Source organism: Rattus norvegicus, chromosome 5 (assembly GCF_036323735.1).
Source record: "Rattus norvegicus strain BN/NHsdMcwi chromosome 5, GRCr8, whole genome shotgun sequence".
Lineage (NCBI taxonomy): Eukaryota > Metazoa > Chordata > Mammalia > Rodentia > Muridae > Rattus > Rattus norvegicus.
Window position 1 is genome coordinate 21,648,223 of NC_086023.1, and position 15,719 is coordinate 21,663,941.

A 15,719-nucleotide genomic window follows, 5' to 3' on the forward strand; every position below is an offset into this window, starting at 1 on the left:
TATATCTGGAAAGGTTTGTCAACTGCAAAAGTAACAAGGCACAGAGTTCTAAGTTGAACGTGAAGAGTAATGATTTCCTCAGAGTTCTGATGCAGTAGACGCAATGGCTTTTGAGCATCTTTAGTTTTGGCAGCTGACTTGTTTTTGCCTTGGACCTTCGGACCTAATCTTGGGGCTTTGCCACTGTTACTACTGTTTCTACATTCCATGGTGATAGGCTGCTCTAGTTTGGATGTAGCTTGTGCTTTCCAAAGGCCCATTGTGATTTTAGGCTCGGTGTTTAGGTGTTGCTCCCAGGAGCTTGTAGAAGCACAGAGTCCTGAAGACTGTTAGGAGTTCCTTAGGCTGTTCGGGAAGGAGAGATCATGAGACCCCAGCCTCTCTCTTGACTTCCTATCTGCTGCTGTAAGCATTCCCACATACGAATGTTGCTGAGGATATGCATTTGGTGACACATGCTTGCACATAAACACACGGAGAATGATTTTAAATAATTTTATGATCAGGATGATGTGAGTGAATGGCTTGTGCACTGGGGTTATTCTTCACATGTCTTTTCTGTTTCACTTATAGTAAGTACCTTAATATTTGCACCAAGAAATGCCTTATTTTCATGCGAATCAGATATACTCTTTACACACTTGAAACAATGAAGTGAAAAGTTGTTGTTGCCTTGGTTTTTTTTTCCCTGCCACTACCATTCTCCCAGTATGGAGGCTTAGGGACATGGGTTATGTGCCCATCTTTTGTCTATGTAACCCTGGTCAAGTTATCCTCACTGGGTCTTGATATTTAAAAACAAAATAACAGTAGTAGTAAACAGGTGGTGTGAATACTTATGTAAACACAGCTCTTGGCCTATCATAATACATTTCAGACATGGTGGTAGGGGAAATGAGGATTTGCGTGAGGAGTTAAGAAGGCGATTGCAGATTAGGAAGAGGTTAAGCAGGACAGACACTGGATGTCTCCCTCTCTTTGTCCTTCAAAGGCCTTGACAGGTCAGCTGCTGAGGATCTGCAGCTTTGAACCCAAGGAAGGCGGCAGAGAGAAATGGTGCTCCTGGCCTGTTTCGAAGCATGTTCCCGAGACTGCTGGCTGAAGGTGGAGGAGGGAAATGGCAGCAGGACAGGTGAATGGAAGCTGTTTTAAGACAAGCTTTGACTGTGCGTAAATACTTCTTACTGTTAAATGATGTTGTTTTAAAATGAGGAAATATGGTTCGGTTCTTAGATTAACATGAGAGATATACAATGAACATTTGTCCTCATTTTGTCCTACCCTTTTCTAGTTTTCTTCTGGAGTTTGTATGCAAATTTAAACAGATAGGGACTGTTGCTTTTTCTTTCCTTCACAAAAGAAAGCATGCTAGCTGTACTCGTTAGCTTCCTATCTTGCTTTTAGTTGACAATATAAAGGCTTCCCAGCAAAGAAAATCTTATTCATTTTGGTCAGTGCATAGGGTTTTCTCATGGGAGAAATCATGGCCAGTTCTTACTGAGGGATACCTCGATTTCCACTGCTGTAAAGTGCTGCAGCAGATGGACTTGGGTTTATGCGATATGTAATAGTTTAAACTCCCAGAAATAGAATTACTGGGTCACTGAGTAAGGATCTCATGATTATAAATAGATGTTTCTAGACCATTTTCCCTAGGATTTCTGCCTGTCTGTGATTGTACTAGTAACATGGACAGAATCCAGCTTGTGTACTTTTCTTTTGACTTCAAAAGCACTGTTGATTTTTTTTTCAATGTGCCTGTGTTCTTCTTGTAGTTGAAAATACCAGGTTGGTTGTTGTTGATGATGTTTCTTGGTTTTTGCTTGCTCGGTTTTTTTTCTTTTTCTTTTTTATGGCTTTAGGAAGATATTACCACTCTGATATTTTAAAGGAATTCATACCTGCCCTCTGGGACTTCTTAGGACTTCATATTTTAACTCTTAAATTTGACCCTTCAAGAATGTATCCTGACTACATAGCATGAGGTCTAGATGCATTTTTCCATTCCAGTGTGTGTGCGTGCATGTGTGTGTGTGTGTGTGTGTGTGTGTGTGTGTGTGTGTGTGTGTGTGTTTGTATTTACTTTTTTTTTCTTTTTTTTGGAGTTGGGGACCAAACCCAGGGCCTTGCGCTTGCTAGGCAAGCACTCTACCACTGAGCTAAATCCCCAACCCCTGTATTTACTTTTTGACATCATCTTTTATTTGCTTTTGTTTTTCGAGACAGGATTTCTCTGTGTAGCCCTGGCTGTCCTGGAAGTCACTGTATAGACTAGGCTGGCCTGGAACTCACAGAGATCTGAATGCCTCCTCTGAGATTAAAGGTGTGCACCACTACACCCAGCTTAGTCCTGCTTCTTACCTGGTGCTTTCATAGCTCAGGTTTTATAGTATATGTTGTCATGTGATAGAAACAGCTACCCTCTGACTGCTTGTTGCTTCCTGAAACTTTCTGGCTTTTTAAAAAAATTCCACCCTTTCCCAGGCACATATCCAAAGAACAGAATCTGTACACAGAATTTGTTTCTTCTTGCTAGAGTTGCAGAACTCAGATTTTCTTCTTTTTGAGTACCATTGATCAATCAAAACCCTAAACAGCCACAGCATAGCGGGCAGTCTATTGCTTCTGAATTTGGTGAGAATGACTTTCATGATTTCTGGTAAGATGATTGCTATTATACTGATATTTGTGCATGGTTTGTTTTATGTGTATGAGTGTTTTACCTATATGTGTGTCTATGCATAATGTGTGTGAATGGTGTCCACAGAAGCCAGAATCAAATCCCTTAGAACTGGAGTTATTGACAGCAGTAAGCTGAATGTGGTGCTGGGAATCCAACCCAGATTCCCTAGAAGAACATGTGCTTAACTGCTGAGCCATCTCTGAGCCCTGCATATGAAATTTAATTATTTGGAAATCTAAAAGGTGCACAGGTAAATATTTTAGAGTCATAAGGACAATACAGACAATTATTGTATATCTTCTGTTCAGGGTTCATGAATATGCTAGTATCCTCTCTCATCATGGTATACTTACTAAAACTAAGAAATGGACATTGGTTGTAAGTGTATGGTGAATCAGGTTAAAGGAGAATTCACTTATTCTTCTTTTTGAGTCTCATTTGTAAGAATTGTGTTCTGTCTTGAGAAGGCTGCAGCCAGTGAAACTGTGGAAGTGGTTGCAGGATTGTACTCCTACCAAGTGCTGTGGAACTAAGCCCTGTGGGTGGACTGTGGGGTAGGAGAGGTGTGTGTGTATCCACAGGTTTTCTGGAGCTAAAGTCCCTCACTTCACTTTAAAAAAAGATTTATTGGGGCTGGGGATTTAGCTCAGCGGTTAGAGCGCTTACCTAGGAAGCGCAAGGCCCTGGGTTCGGTCCCCAGCTCCGAAAAAAAGAACCAAAAAAAAAAAAAATAAAAAAAGATTTATTTATTTGTTATATATAAGTACACTGTAGCTGTCTTCGAACACACCAGAAGAGGGTTTTAGGTCTCATTACAGATGGTTGTGAAACACCATGTGGTTGCTGGGATTTGAACTCAGGACCTCTGGAAGAGCAGTCAGTGCTCTTAACCACTGAGCCATCTCTCCAGCCCAGTTCCTTACTTTTTATCTCTCACTTTTTAGGCATCAGTAACAATCCAGCACCACGACCACCAAGGCAAATGAAAGGTAACTGATCTATTAACACACCAAGAAGACCTAGAGAACCAGCCCCTCCAGGCTGCTTAGCTAGTGGGAAATCACTGGGATTTAGAAACAGGATTAGATGAGGAAGGTGAACGGGAACTCCTCAAAGAAAGGAGATACCAGAGAGCTCTCAGAGCCAAGAGAACAAACTTCATAAAACTGGGAAGGAAAGCAATCTGAGGAAAGACTAGTATTTCGATTGCGCTGTAATTTTTTTTTTTTTTTTTTGGGAAACCATCTGTTTATCTGTTTATCTGTTTATCTGTCTGATTTGAACATGCTCTCTGAGTTCTATCAGTTTCGGTGCATTGACTGATATTTACATTCTGGTACTCCACTGACTGACCTATCACATGGAAAGACATCTTTACTAGTTTTTCTGTGGCCATGGTGTCTGTGAGCCATCTCTCCAGCCCCTTGTTCTTTCTTTTTCTGTCTTAAAGTAATCTTAATTAGGTTTCGGTATAAATGCTATTCTTTAAAGAAATGGAAGTTTTAGGAATTATTTGAATAGCAGCGATCAATCAGTCTTTAGTAGAAGTTAGTGGGACTTGTGGTTTTGTTGTCTTATGAAAAATAAAATTGGCCAGTAGTTGAATGACTTTATTTCTTCCACACAGGCTGTCAGTTTGTATTTTGTGTTCTTTGGGGCTGGTTGGGGTATATTGCCTAGAAAACCATATGTTCTTATAGGTGTTGAGTTTTATTTCCAAAGTTATGCAAGCAACATTTTTCTTAATAAAAAAAGAAAGCTGTATCCTCCACTTTTGTGACTATTTCTCACAGTGGAATATATGTTGATTTTTATTTAACAAATCTATTTGTTTTGCTTATTAAAGAAACTCACTGTTTGACATTATTCCCATCTTTTAAATTCAAATTTTCTGTTTTCTCTAAATGTGACAACATTTAATTTTTTTTCATGTTACTATCTGAGATAAGTTTTAACTCCTCTGTATTTGCCTATGAGTAATAAACGTTTGCACTCTTGGTCTCAAGACTCCTACAGTTTTAATTAGTGGGGTTTCTTTTTTTTACCATGTAGTTGAGTAACAGCTGTGGCAGTGAGATGGCTCAGTAGGCTTGCCATCAAGGACCTGATGTCTCGAGGTCCATCTCAGGAACCTGTATAAAGGTAAAAGGAGAGACCTAACTCCTCAGACCTGCCCTTTGATTACTACACACGTGCAATGGCATGCACGACACACAGGGAAGGGAGGGAGGGAAGCAGGGTGGGCTTTGGGCTGATGAGCTAGCTCAGAGGGTAATGGCATTTACAACCAACTCTGAGGACCCGAGTTCAATTCCTGGAGCCAACACTGTGGAAGGAGAGACCAAACTTCCACATATGGTCCTGACCACCACAGGATGCATGTTAAACCAACCCCCTTCTAAATCAATATAAGATTTTTTAAAAACTATGATTTTGGTAAAAATTTACCTTTATTTGTATATTTATCTTTAGATTTAGGGCACTGGTTCTATTTTTGCTACATTATTTGCCTGTTTATAATTTCCTTTTGCTACATCAGTTAGCCACAGTTATTGTTGTGAGGTTGTATCTCTTCCCTGCCGCAACTTGACTTAGTCTTCATTTTCTTTCTTTCTTTCTTTCTTTCTTTCTTTCTTTCTTTCTTTCTTTCTTTCTTTCTTTTAAAGATTTACTTATTTTATATATGTGAGTACACTGTAGCTGTCTCCAGACACACCAGAAGAGGGCATCAGATCTTATTACAGATGGTTGTGAGCCACCCTGTGTTTGCTGGAATTTGAACTCAGTCAGTGCTCTTAACCACTGAGCCATCTCTCCAGCCCTTCATTTTCTTTCTTTGTGTTAAATATGCTGAACTGACTTCTCAAATATGAACAGCATCAGACTGGGTCACTACACATGGAGCAGCTGAGGCCCTTGCTCTAGCTCAGACATGATGTTTCCTTCTTCTGCTTGCTCCCTTCAAACATGACCTTCCAGCAGGGCTCCTCTCTAAAGCCACAGGTTTGCTCTCTCAAAACGAGTGACCTAGGAGGCCTCTAAGCCTCTCTTATACTCTGTCCTGTCCCTTAGGTGACTCTGTCATGTCCAAGAGCCCTTTCTTTGTTGCCATTGTCTGAGCTCTGTGGTGATGGGACATTTAACACTTCATTCTTCCTCTACTAACATTTGGAAGCTCAGTTCTGCTCTCAGAGTTAATTCTCTATACACAGAGACACAGAGACACACATACAGACACACACAGACACACATATAGACCACACACACAGATACACAAAGAGAGACACACACAGACACGCAGACACACACAGAGACACACACAGACACGCAGACACACACAGAGACACACACAGACACACAACAGACACACACAGGCACACAACAAGCACACAGACACACACACACACACACACAAACACACACACACACACACACATTTTGCACTTTCCAAGGAGCTCTCATTCTATGGTTATCTAATTTTTCAGGCATCTGTAGGACCTATCACTGATGGGTCACTTTCTCTCTTATCGCTACACTCTTCCTGTCTAATTAATGAGTCCAGTCTTTGGGTATCACTGCATTCCAGAATTTCTTGGTTTCCCATACACGCATGGTTACAGAATGTATAGAGTTGGTTCTTCTGTGTTCACTTGTCACTTGGTATGGTTTCAGAAAAGGAAGATATTCTAAGCTCAGCGGTGGCCAAGTTCCTTTTAGAAGTCAATTCTAGATTTCTATGCCATTAAAGCATAGCCTTGTTTAGGGTATGTTTTACCTCAGACAACAATCTGAGAGTAAGGCGTTCAATATAGTTAGAACCATATTTTAACATAGTAGAATGAAGCAGGTTCATTGTAATGTATTATATTCTTAATGTATTCTATTTAAAGATCATTCTTTTTTGCTAAAGTAAACAGCAGGAATTATATTTTAAATTAATTTGTTCTGTAGTTCTGAAAGGCTGGATGCACATTCTAGGAGAACATTCTACCTGAGTTATATCCTTGGGGAGTCAAGTATAGGTGTCCAACAACTTATAGTGGTGTTAGGTTCAATAAGACTATAGTAAATTGAAAATATTACTTAAAATTTACCTGATCTACTGACCATCTATAGCTTCATGTAGCCTACTTTATACAGGTTCAGAATACTATCTTGGACTATAGTTGGGTAAAGTCATCTACCCCAACAAAATGTATTTAATGATAAAGTACTGACCATCCTTCACATTTATTGAATATGGTGTTTCTCATGTTCTTTGTGTGTGTGTGTGTGTGTGTGTGTGTGTGTGTGTGTGTGTGTCTGTGTGTCTGTGTGTGTCTGTGTGTGTGGTAGTAGATCCAGGACTCTCACAAGTTCCTTTTATAAAATGACACTGTATTTACACATAACCCTCACATCCTGTTTTCCTTAATCATCTCCAATTGATTATAATGTCTAGTTTAATGGATGTGCTGTGTGGATATTAGTTATAGTATGCTGTTTTGAGAATAATGGTAAGTTTATACACGTTAGTACAGTTTTTTTTCCTGAATATTTTCAGATCTGGTCAGTTTTCACCCTGAAACCTCGGAGCCAGCCAGCTGCATCTGTAACCTGGGAACTGTGTAGGCGCAGTGACCATGGGACATGACTGACTGGAAGCTTAGCCTTACTGTTGCTTCCTAGAAAAGGGCCTGGGGGTCTGGATAGTTAGACTGTCTACTGATAGTTCAGAGAAAGACCTGAAGTGTAGTGTCTGCTTAATGACTCAGTCACAACATGGAGGCCCAAATGGAGAGACAAACCATCATAAGCCAGGACCCATTTTTCAGCCAGTAGCTACCTGAATAGTTAGCAAATTCTTTCAACATTACCTGGCCCCAGATGGTTCCCAGTTGCTTCCTCCAAGAACACTTCTAAACCAGAATTTCACTCTGTAGACCCCTACTGAACCACCCTAGACAGGAAGAGTAGAAGCCTTGAGCTCACAGTGCCACTTCCCTACACATCTGTACCAACTCTCCTGCCCCACTCTTGCCTCCTTCCCATCCTGGAAGAGAGGTCCCTCATCTCCAAGGCTACAGTGTTTCCATCGCTCCTATCTTTTGCCTCTGTGATTTTTAAAAGCTCACCAGTTATCTTTGTCTCCTCACCTTTGTCTATGAATAAACTTCTTCATCCTAAAACCAAGCCACACACATTCCATGTCTGTTGCCTCCTCCAGGGTTCTGCTCCTTCCTGCAATACACAAAGCCTCTAGCCCAACTGTGTGCTACCAGCTCTCCAGTCCTTGTGCTTGCCTGGTCCCCTCCACACATGGACACTGATGGACTCTTCTCACTTAGAGAAAGCCACAGTTGTCCCAGTGGCAAGAGTTTCCTTTTCTAAACCCATCCACAGAGCCCAGTGTCTTGACTTCTAGAGAAGACCCACTTCACTGGTCTTTCCTTTTACATTGGACTCAGCCCTCACTCTTTATTGGGCTCTGATTTGCCCCCTCAGCACTTTATTTTTACCATCTGCTTTTGGGCTCAAATCTGAGGCAAAACAAACCTAGTGTAGAAGTGTTTTTGCAACTTTTCTGCTCATGACAATGTTCAAATGTAGGCTATTACAAGTCATTTAGAATATTGTTTGAAAAAATAATTCAATTTGTAAAATTTATGTGAAAGCGATTACAAATGACCTTCCCTTATGGACTGGAAAGGAAAGCAACCATTTTTTGGTTTGTTTTGTGTTTTTCTTCGACAGTGTTTCTCTTTGTAGCCCAGGCTATGCAGTAGTAACCTGTAGTCTTGGAACTCACCTTGTAGATCAGGTTGGCCTTGAACTCAAGAGATCAGAGCTCCAACTGCCTCTACTTCCTGTGTGCTGGTATTAAAGCTATGCTCCATTTCTGCTGCTAACAACTGCTCTTTTAAAACGCATTGGTTTTGCTGTTTTGTTGCAGTAAATTCAACTGCAGCTTGAATTTAGATGTGTGTCTGTGTGTTGTGGGGGAGATGTGGCCTGTGAGAATTAACAGGGGGCAAATGTGGCATGTCTATAGTGGTATTCTTTTTTGGAAAAATATTCTTTATCAGTAACTGTTAGTTTTCAAACCCAGGACGAAGGGCTGAGGTACCTATTTAACATATCGAAGTGGACCTGCTGCCAGGTTCTCCCTGCATCCCTCAGTCCCTGTCTACTACAGAGTGCTCCAGACTGGCACGCCCCACCCTCTGCCCTAAACTTCTCCAACCCAGGGACTGGGCTGCCCTTTCCCCAGCTGTCCTTTCTTATATAATCCATTTTAGCTCCCCCTCCCGTTTTGAATCTTCCAGCTGCTGTACCTACTTCTGTCTTCCTTCCCCCTTCTCCTCCTACTACTTCTCACATGGCTCAGGAACATGTCCGCTCTGGGCTTTCTCAGCCAGATGTCCATGTCTATGACTATGTCCTATGTCTCCCTCGTATCCGCAATAAACTTTCTCCTTCATTCCTAGGAGTAGTGCCCCCTCCTCCCACCCCCTTTCTCTTTTCATTCAGGAACAAACCTTACTACGGAAATGATACAGTAGACCCAGAAAGGTGACACACAAAGGGCTCAGGTTGTTTAACAACCGTGAGTGGTGCCCATGATATCTGTACCCTCGTTAGTCTTAGGAAAGGCACTTCAGGCTGAAGTTTGTAGTAACTTTATTTTCTAAAAATATGCCCTAAAAGCCCATCCTTACTTATTTAAAAATAAACAGAAACGAAAAGCTTATCTGCACACAGGCTCGATGGAGTCAGCCCAGTGCCCCTCGGAAAGCCTTCAGGTCCTTCTGGAGCAGTTCTGCACCCGGCCTCTGCAGGGCGCGGGCCTCCCAGCAGCTCTGGACGATGTTCTGCAGCGTCTTCCCAGTCAGGGAGGCGGTGAACACCGCCCCTGCCAGTGACGGGCGCAGATTGTAGGCTACCACTGCGTACTGCACGTACTGAGGCTCGCCGGAGTAAGGCACCTCCCTGGTGGTCATCTGCCACAGGGTGATGCCAAAAGAGTAGATGTCGGCTTTGGGCGTGGCGATCTCTCCTTTCAGGAGCTCCGGAGCTTGGTGCGTGTACGTGCCCCCGATGTGGTGAAGGGACGCCTGCCGGCACCGCAGATCCTGAAGCTTCTGGGAGCAGCCGAAGTCACTTATCTTACAAACGTCCTTCTCACTGATCAAAATGTTCGCTGGCTTCAGGTCCAAGTGCAAAATGCTTTGTGAGTGGAGAAAAAGCAGGCCGTTAACAATATCTAGGGAATACTTGAGGCACTTTCCCAAACTCAGTTGCTCTCTGCAGCTGAGAGGCTCTGGGGAGCGGGTGGCACCGTAGATGACTTGGTGTAGAGTCACATTGCCCCCAAACTCCATGATTATGGTACCAAGGCTGTTGGAACCTTCCGGCGTGCGCGTGCTGGCAGCCACAACCCGGACTATGTTGTCGTGGTGCAGCCTTGCAATGTTCAGTTCAGCCCAGAAACTCCGCTGGGATGCACGTAGGTTCCTGGTGCACTTGTTCACTTGCTTGATGGCCACAGGAACACCGTGGTAAGTGGCTTTGTACACCGAGCCAAACCCTCCAGAACCCAGCCTATGCAGCAGGCATACCTGTCCCCAGTCTATGAAGCACCAGGCCAGCCGGCGTGACAGCCGCGGGGCCCGAGGAGGAGTGGCCCCCAGGAACTTCCCCGCCTTCCTCGAGGCCACCAAGGGGCTGCTGCAGGACCTCGAGTCCACCGTTGGCGACAGCTCGCGAGGGAGGTAGCGACACAGGATGAGAGGCGAAGGCATTACACCCTCAGATGGGACAGTCACAAGAGACGCTAGAGAGAAATGACCAGGAACACCCAGGGAAGTTTGGAAGCATGGCTGAAGGTTTCCGCCTTCATCCCATTTCCCTTCTTCTTGTATTCTCAAAACCAGCCACAACTGTGCTCTCACGTCTTGCTGCTCAGCAAGGTTGGTTTTTTGTTTTTTTGTTTTGTTTTTTTTTTTATCAGGTGGGGTTGGGCGTGCAGATGAAGCCTGGCAGTCTCAGATGAAACGATTGCTCTCTCACAGCTAAAGTGAATCCTTAGCAAAACAACCTCTCACCTGTTAAACAGTACTGGCCTGCCCCAAAGCTCACCTCTCCTTCCAACTAATTCTTGAATCATAATACAATGAAAAAACATTTCAAGGACCTTCTGACGATCATTAATTGGTCCTTAGACTGAAGAGAAAAGCAAAAGTACAGTGAACTTGGTGCACACTTTTCAGGCTATAATGATTGTTCGTGCTAGTCTCCAGCTGCATTAAATCAGTCCCAGCAGCTATTGGCTGCAAGAGTTGCAGTACAAACAGCAGACACTTGTTGAACTACTTGGCAGGGTTATTAGATGCAACCTTCATAAGAATTAACATCTGTAATTTTAATGTCTTTGATCCAAATACAATCTCGGATAGAAGGCAGAACTCGTACCTCCTAAGTCCATCAGAAGGGAGCAATCTGACACTGTATTTCATTTAAACAGCAAGTTAAGACTCCTTAACAACACACTGACTTCTACCGTCCCTTCCTTTCCCAGGCAAGTTAGGTCACAGAGCAAGCTTGCTTCAAGACAGATTCTAGACTTCACAGCAAACAAGTTCCTGGAATTTAACGCAGAGTTGGAAGGAGGAAGAAAGGGACAAAGGTGATTGTGATGACCATAGCTGAAAATAACAGCAATCATGGAGAAACAGGAGAAAAGCCAGGACAGACATGCCCAGAGTCACTGGTCCCCATCAGATACTGAACATAAATTCAGGGTCTGGCCGTCAAACCACACATTCGTCGTTTTTGGTTTTATAATAATGTGTTTGCTTTTCATGCCCTATCTTCCGGGGAGTAGGGAAGAACAACAACCTTGCTCTGTTCATTCAAAAACGGTTTCTCAAAGTGGTTAGGAGTTACACTTTCTAGCCACGCAGGAACGTGTTTTTGTGCACATGGTGATAAGTGGTCAGTGTTTATGTGGCAGCTGTGTCCTTCTGACCTCAGAATCACAGATTTTGAGAAGGCAAGTTGATAACAGAGAGCCATTTATATAAAAAACTCAAAGTTCACAAAACTCCAGGTTTCTGCTTAATGGTGATGATATGGTTTAGTGTCATCTTGCACAGAGTATATAATTGTTACAGCCTCGATGCTTTATGTAATAAATTAAGAAAGTAAACATTTAGGGAGAATAAAAGTTGAGTAGTTTCAAATATATTAAGGGACAAAATGTTAAACACGTAAACAGTGGAACATTTTAATAGAACCCCCATTTTGTACATGTATATCAAACCCAACTGAAAAAGGAAAACAGTGAGCGTGACAAAATTTAAGAGCACTGAAATTACTCTGCAAATTTGCTCAGCCATCACACAGATAAAATTACAGTTCAGGACTATGACCTGTGGATTTGAGGAGCTTTAAGAGTAATATGATAGGTCACCTTGAACCTCTGGGTATCACACAAAATACACTACGATGTGATTTATTATTTTGTAATATTTAGTTTTAAGACAACCTCATAAACACTTCACTTCTAAAGTCCAGTCTAGTATTCATCCAAAATGCAAGGTATCAGTGAAAGGGTGAGTTGGTGTGTGTGCACAAATCTGAGCTCATTCCGCCCATCAACTGTCTACTCGAGGCTTTTAATGGCGTGCCCACTGCCCTCTACTTGTTTCCTTTTGTGGGTATTTAAAACTGCAGATGGATTATACCCTGATAACCCCATCACAGGCTGCAAACACCTTTGAGTGGAAATGCATTTATTAACTGCTTTGCCTAGCAAATGTCAGAGATGGTTGTTAACCCCACGACAGTGCTACAGAGGAGCATCCTTAGCTCAGGGGAGGTGTGTTGAGTCCATAAGGATGCCATATTGTACAGTTAAAACACTGTGGTTGGAGTCAAACCAAGGAAATCTGGGAGACTAGCTGAATTACATTACTATGGAAACTGACCTTACTCCGAAAAGTTCTACCACTATCAGTTTTCTTCCCTTTAACACCTAAGTTCTTATTATGATTTTAATTAACTTTAATGCAGACTTTGTGTTCACATGTGTACAGTATTTTGGTATTTTCCACCTAGGATGGGGTTAATCAGGGTGTAACCCATCTGTAGTTTCAAATACCTGTGCACATGCAGTTAAATCCCTTGGGTCTATGGGTGGTCGATCTCAAGCAATGGGCTTGAGATTTGTGCATGCAACACAATTATATTTTCACAACTACGTTGCATTTCTGGTAAATACTGAGATTAGAAATGAAATCTTTATCTCAGAAATGGATAAAACCTGGTTTTAGAGGTAAAGTACAATGGCTCTGGGGTTAGATGGCTGGGGGTTCTTACTGTCCCACCACCTCAGTTTCCATCCCTGGAAAAGACAGTAAAAGCACACCAAGCCTTAGGTTTTCGAGGAAGAATCAAACTCCAAATTCTCCTTTGCTCAAGCTATATAGTAGACAGCATTTAACTATGAAACTCATAGAAATAAAACTCTGGTATTCGGGGGCTTATACCATATAAGAAACACAGCACTAGGTTAAAATAATCTACTGGGGCTAAATAAATTCATTTTATTGTTAAGATAAAAGTTTAAATCGTGTTTTCTGGCACTTTCGTTTTGAAGTTAAAGATATAAAAGCACGTCGTACTATCCGTAAATGTCAAATCCACTGAACTTTAACTTTAAATCTGACCAGGTGTAATAAGGCTTTGTGATCTCCAAAGACAAAAGCCAACATTTGAAGGTAACAGGGCAGGTGCGACCTAGGAATGTAAAGGAGGCAGCGCTGGTCCTGGCCGCTCCTGAAAGTGTACACATCTGTTCCTTAGATCCAGGCTTCAGGATCTGCGGACATCAGTGTGTTTATCAGGTGTGACAACAGATACGGAATCTACAGCTCCCCGGACGCTGGTCAGCGTAGGAGCCCCTCCAGGCTTTTCCTTCCTGCTCCTGGTTCCGGAAGTCGAGCGGCGGCGCCTTCGGACCCGCCCGGTGGCTGCAGCCCGCCCGGGGGACTAGTGGCTAAGGCCCTGGGGTCCCCAGACGCCACCGAGGAGCACCCCGCCCCATTCTGTGCAGGCTAGCGTGTCTCAGGGTCGTCGCGTAACCGTTGGGAGACAGTTTTTAAAAAAGGTTTTGAAACTCCACAGATGTCATAACGACGCTGAGGGCCCGCGTGTGGGGGTGGGGAAACGGGCCACCGCCACGCTCGCGCACGCGCAGTCCTAAACACAGGCTGATCAGGGAGCTGGGCAGCCTCAGTGAGCTCAGGTTACAGCCAGCCGGATTTCCGAATGGCGAGGGTGGAAGTAGTAGTGTATGGGAACCCTTGGTGTTGTTCCCTCCCCATCCCCCCGCGCTCCCTTTACAAACGCTTATTAAGATCGAAAACTTTTTGACTTAAAAAAAAAAAAAAACCCAAACGTTAAAACATAAACGAATGCATATGTTACAAAAAATTCCAACGCAAAGATTCGAGTCAAACTTGAAAACACATCACTTATTTCTCTATCTACTTAATGACAAACATTATGCTTTTTATATTCTTCTGAAACTTGAATTTTATGCCTAGGGATAGAAGACTGACTTGTTTCCATATCTATGAAGTGCGCATAGAATTATTTCCATTTCCCTGCGATCAACTTTGAATTTCAGAGGCTGTCTACATTTTGTAGGACTGAAGCAAGTCTGAGGATGAAACTTGTGCGCACGACTTGGTTCTGTCCCTCATAGAGTGGGTCCCTGCCACCATCTGGGCTGATCACTTGAATTCTTTTATTTTTTATTTTAACTCTGAAGATTTACGTTATATTGAAATACTCTTTTTACTTGATAAAATTTCAATACACACAATTACAGACTTAATACCAAAACTTGTTATAGAGACTTTTGAGTTTAATGATATCTTGCAGTTTTCTCATCTTCTTGATCATAAATTATTCATGGATATTTGAAAACACACCTGACTTTAATTTGGTGATTCTTCATTTCTTTATTAGAGCTTAAAGGATTATTTTGTTGGCTTCTGTCTTTGAGCAGAAAATACTATAAAGTCTGTATTTCTTACTGGCGGTAAATTAAAATAACACTTTTGAATAAAAGATTCAAAATTAATACAGGCTATTCACTTTATCGTGTTAATTCATTTTTTGCATCTGTGTCAATATGGATATATGACTTCATACATCTAATTATTAAATGAACCACACTAATAATTATCTTTTATTGTTCAAACTGACTCACTTGGGCAATGAGTGGACCCTGTTCTGTTTGGCATTGTCCCATTGATTGGAATTATTTCTTGTCCTCCTAAATGCGGGTTGGACCAGGTTCACAGTGCCTTGTAGAATCCATTTCTCAAATGTACCCCAGCAAAATGAAGCTGGAAATTATGACTGCAGAGTAACTTTACAGGTAAGTTCATTTTCTTCCTTCTTTCCTCTCTCACTTTAAGAAACAAAAGTTGGAAAACATACTCTTTTCTTCTAAAAGGCAAATATTCCTATTGATTTTTTAAATTTAGTTTTAGCAGTATTTTTCTCAGTTAAATATGTTAGTTATTATTTTTTCTTCCAGTGTTCTTAGTCACAGCATCCTGAGTCTAAGCAGATATAGCATAATTACCAGCTTTTTATCTCAGGAACTATAAATATAGTTCAAGATTTCTTGCAATTACTTTATCTTTACATTGTTAGTCACTAAAGATTCACAGTCACATTGTTTTTTACATAGTAACTTACGCTGTAAGGATTTGCATGATGCATACATAGCACGTATAATTATGGTAAGGTTTGGTGGTGTGAGAGAAGCACAGACTTTAACTATTATCCCAGGTCCCAAATTCACTCTCCAATGCACAGTAGCGTCAAATTTGCTGCAATCCTTCTTCATTAGCCTCCTGGGTGCTAGACTTATGGACATGAGTCCCTGTGTCTGGCTCCAAACCATTAAAAATCATTACCTTCTAAAAAGGTCTGCCTTCTAGTTAACCAACAACATCTCTGGAACTGTAAGAACCTT

General features: G+C 42.0%; 1 protein-coding gene across 1 annotated transcript; it reads right to left on the reverse strand.

Annotated features, from left to right (window-relative positions):
* Positions 1-9,326: 9,326 nt before the first annotated feature.
* Mos (MOS proto-oncogene, serine/threonine kinase) lies at positions 9,327-10,634 on the reverse strand. Its single transcript, NM_020102.4, has one exon. The coding sequence runs from the start codon at positions 10,462-10,464 to the stop codon at positions 9,436-9,438; it is 1,029 nt and encodes a 342-aa protein (NP_064487.3). The 5' UTR covers positions 10,465-10,634; the 3' UTR covers positions 9,327-9,435.
* Positions 10,635-15,719: the final 5,085 nt, after the last annotated feature.

What these genes read in the sequence shown, in the direction of transcription:
- Mos (NM_020102.4), bottom strand. Translation starts at nt 10,464, where the DNA reads ATGCCTTCGCCTCTCATCCTGTGTCGCTACCTCCCTCGCGAGCTGTCG.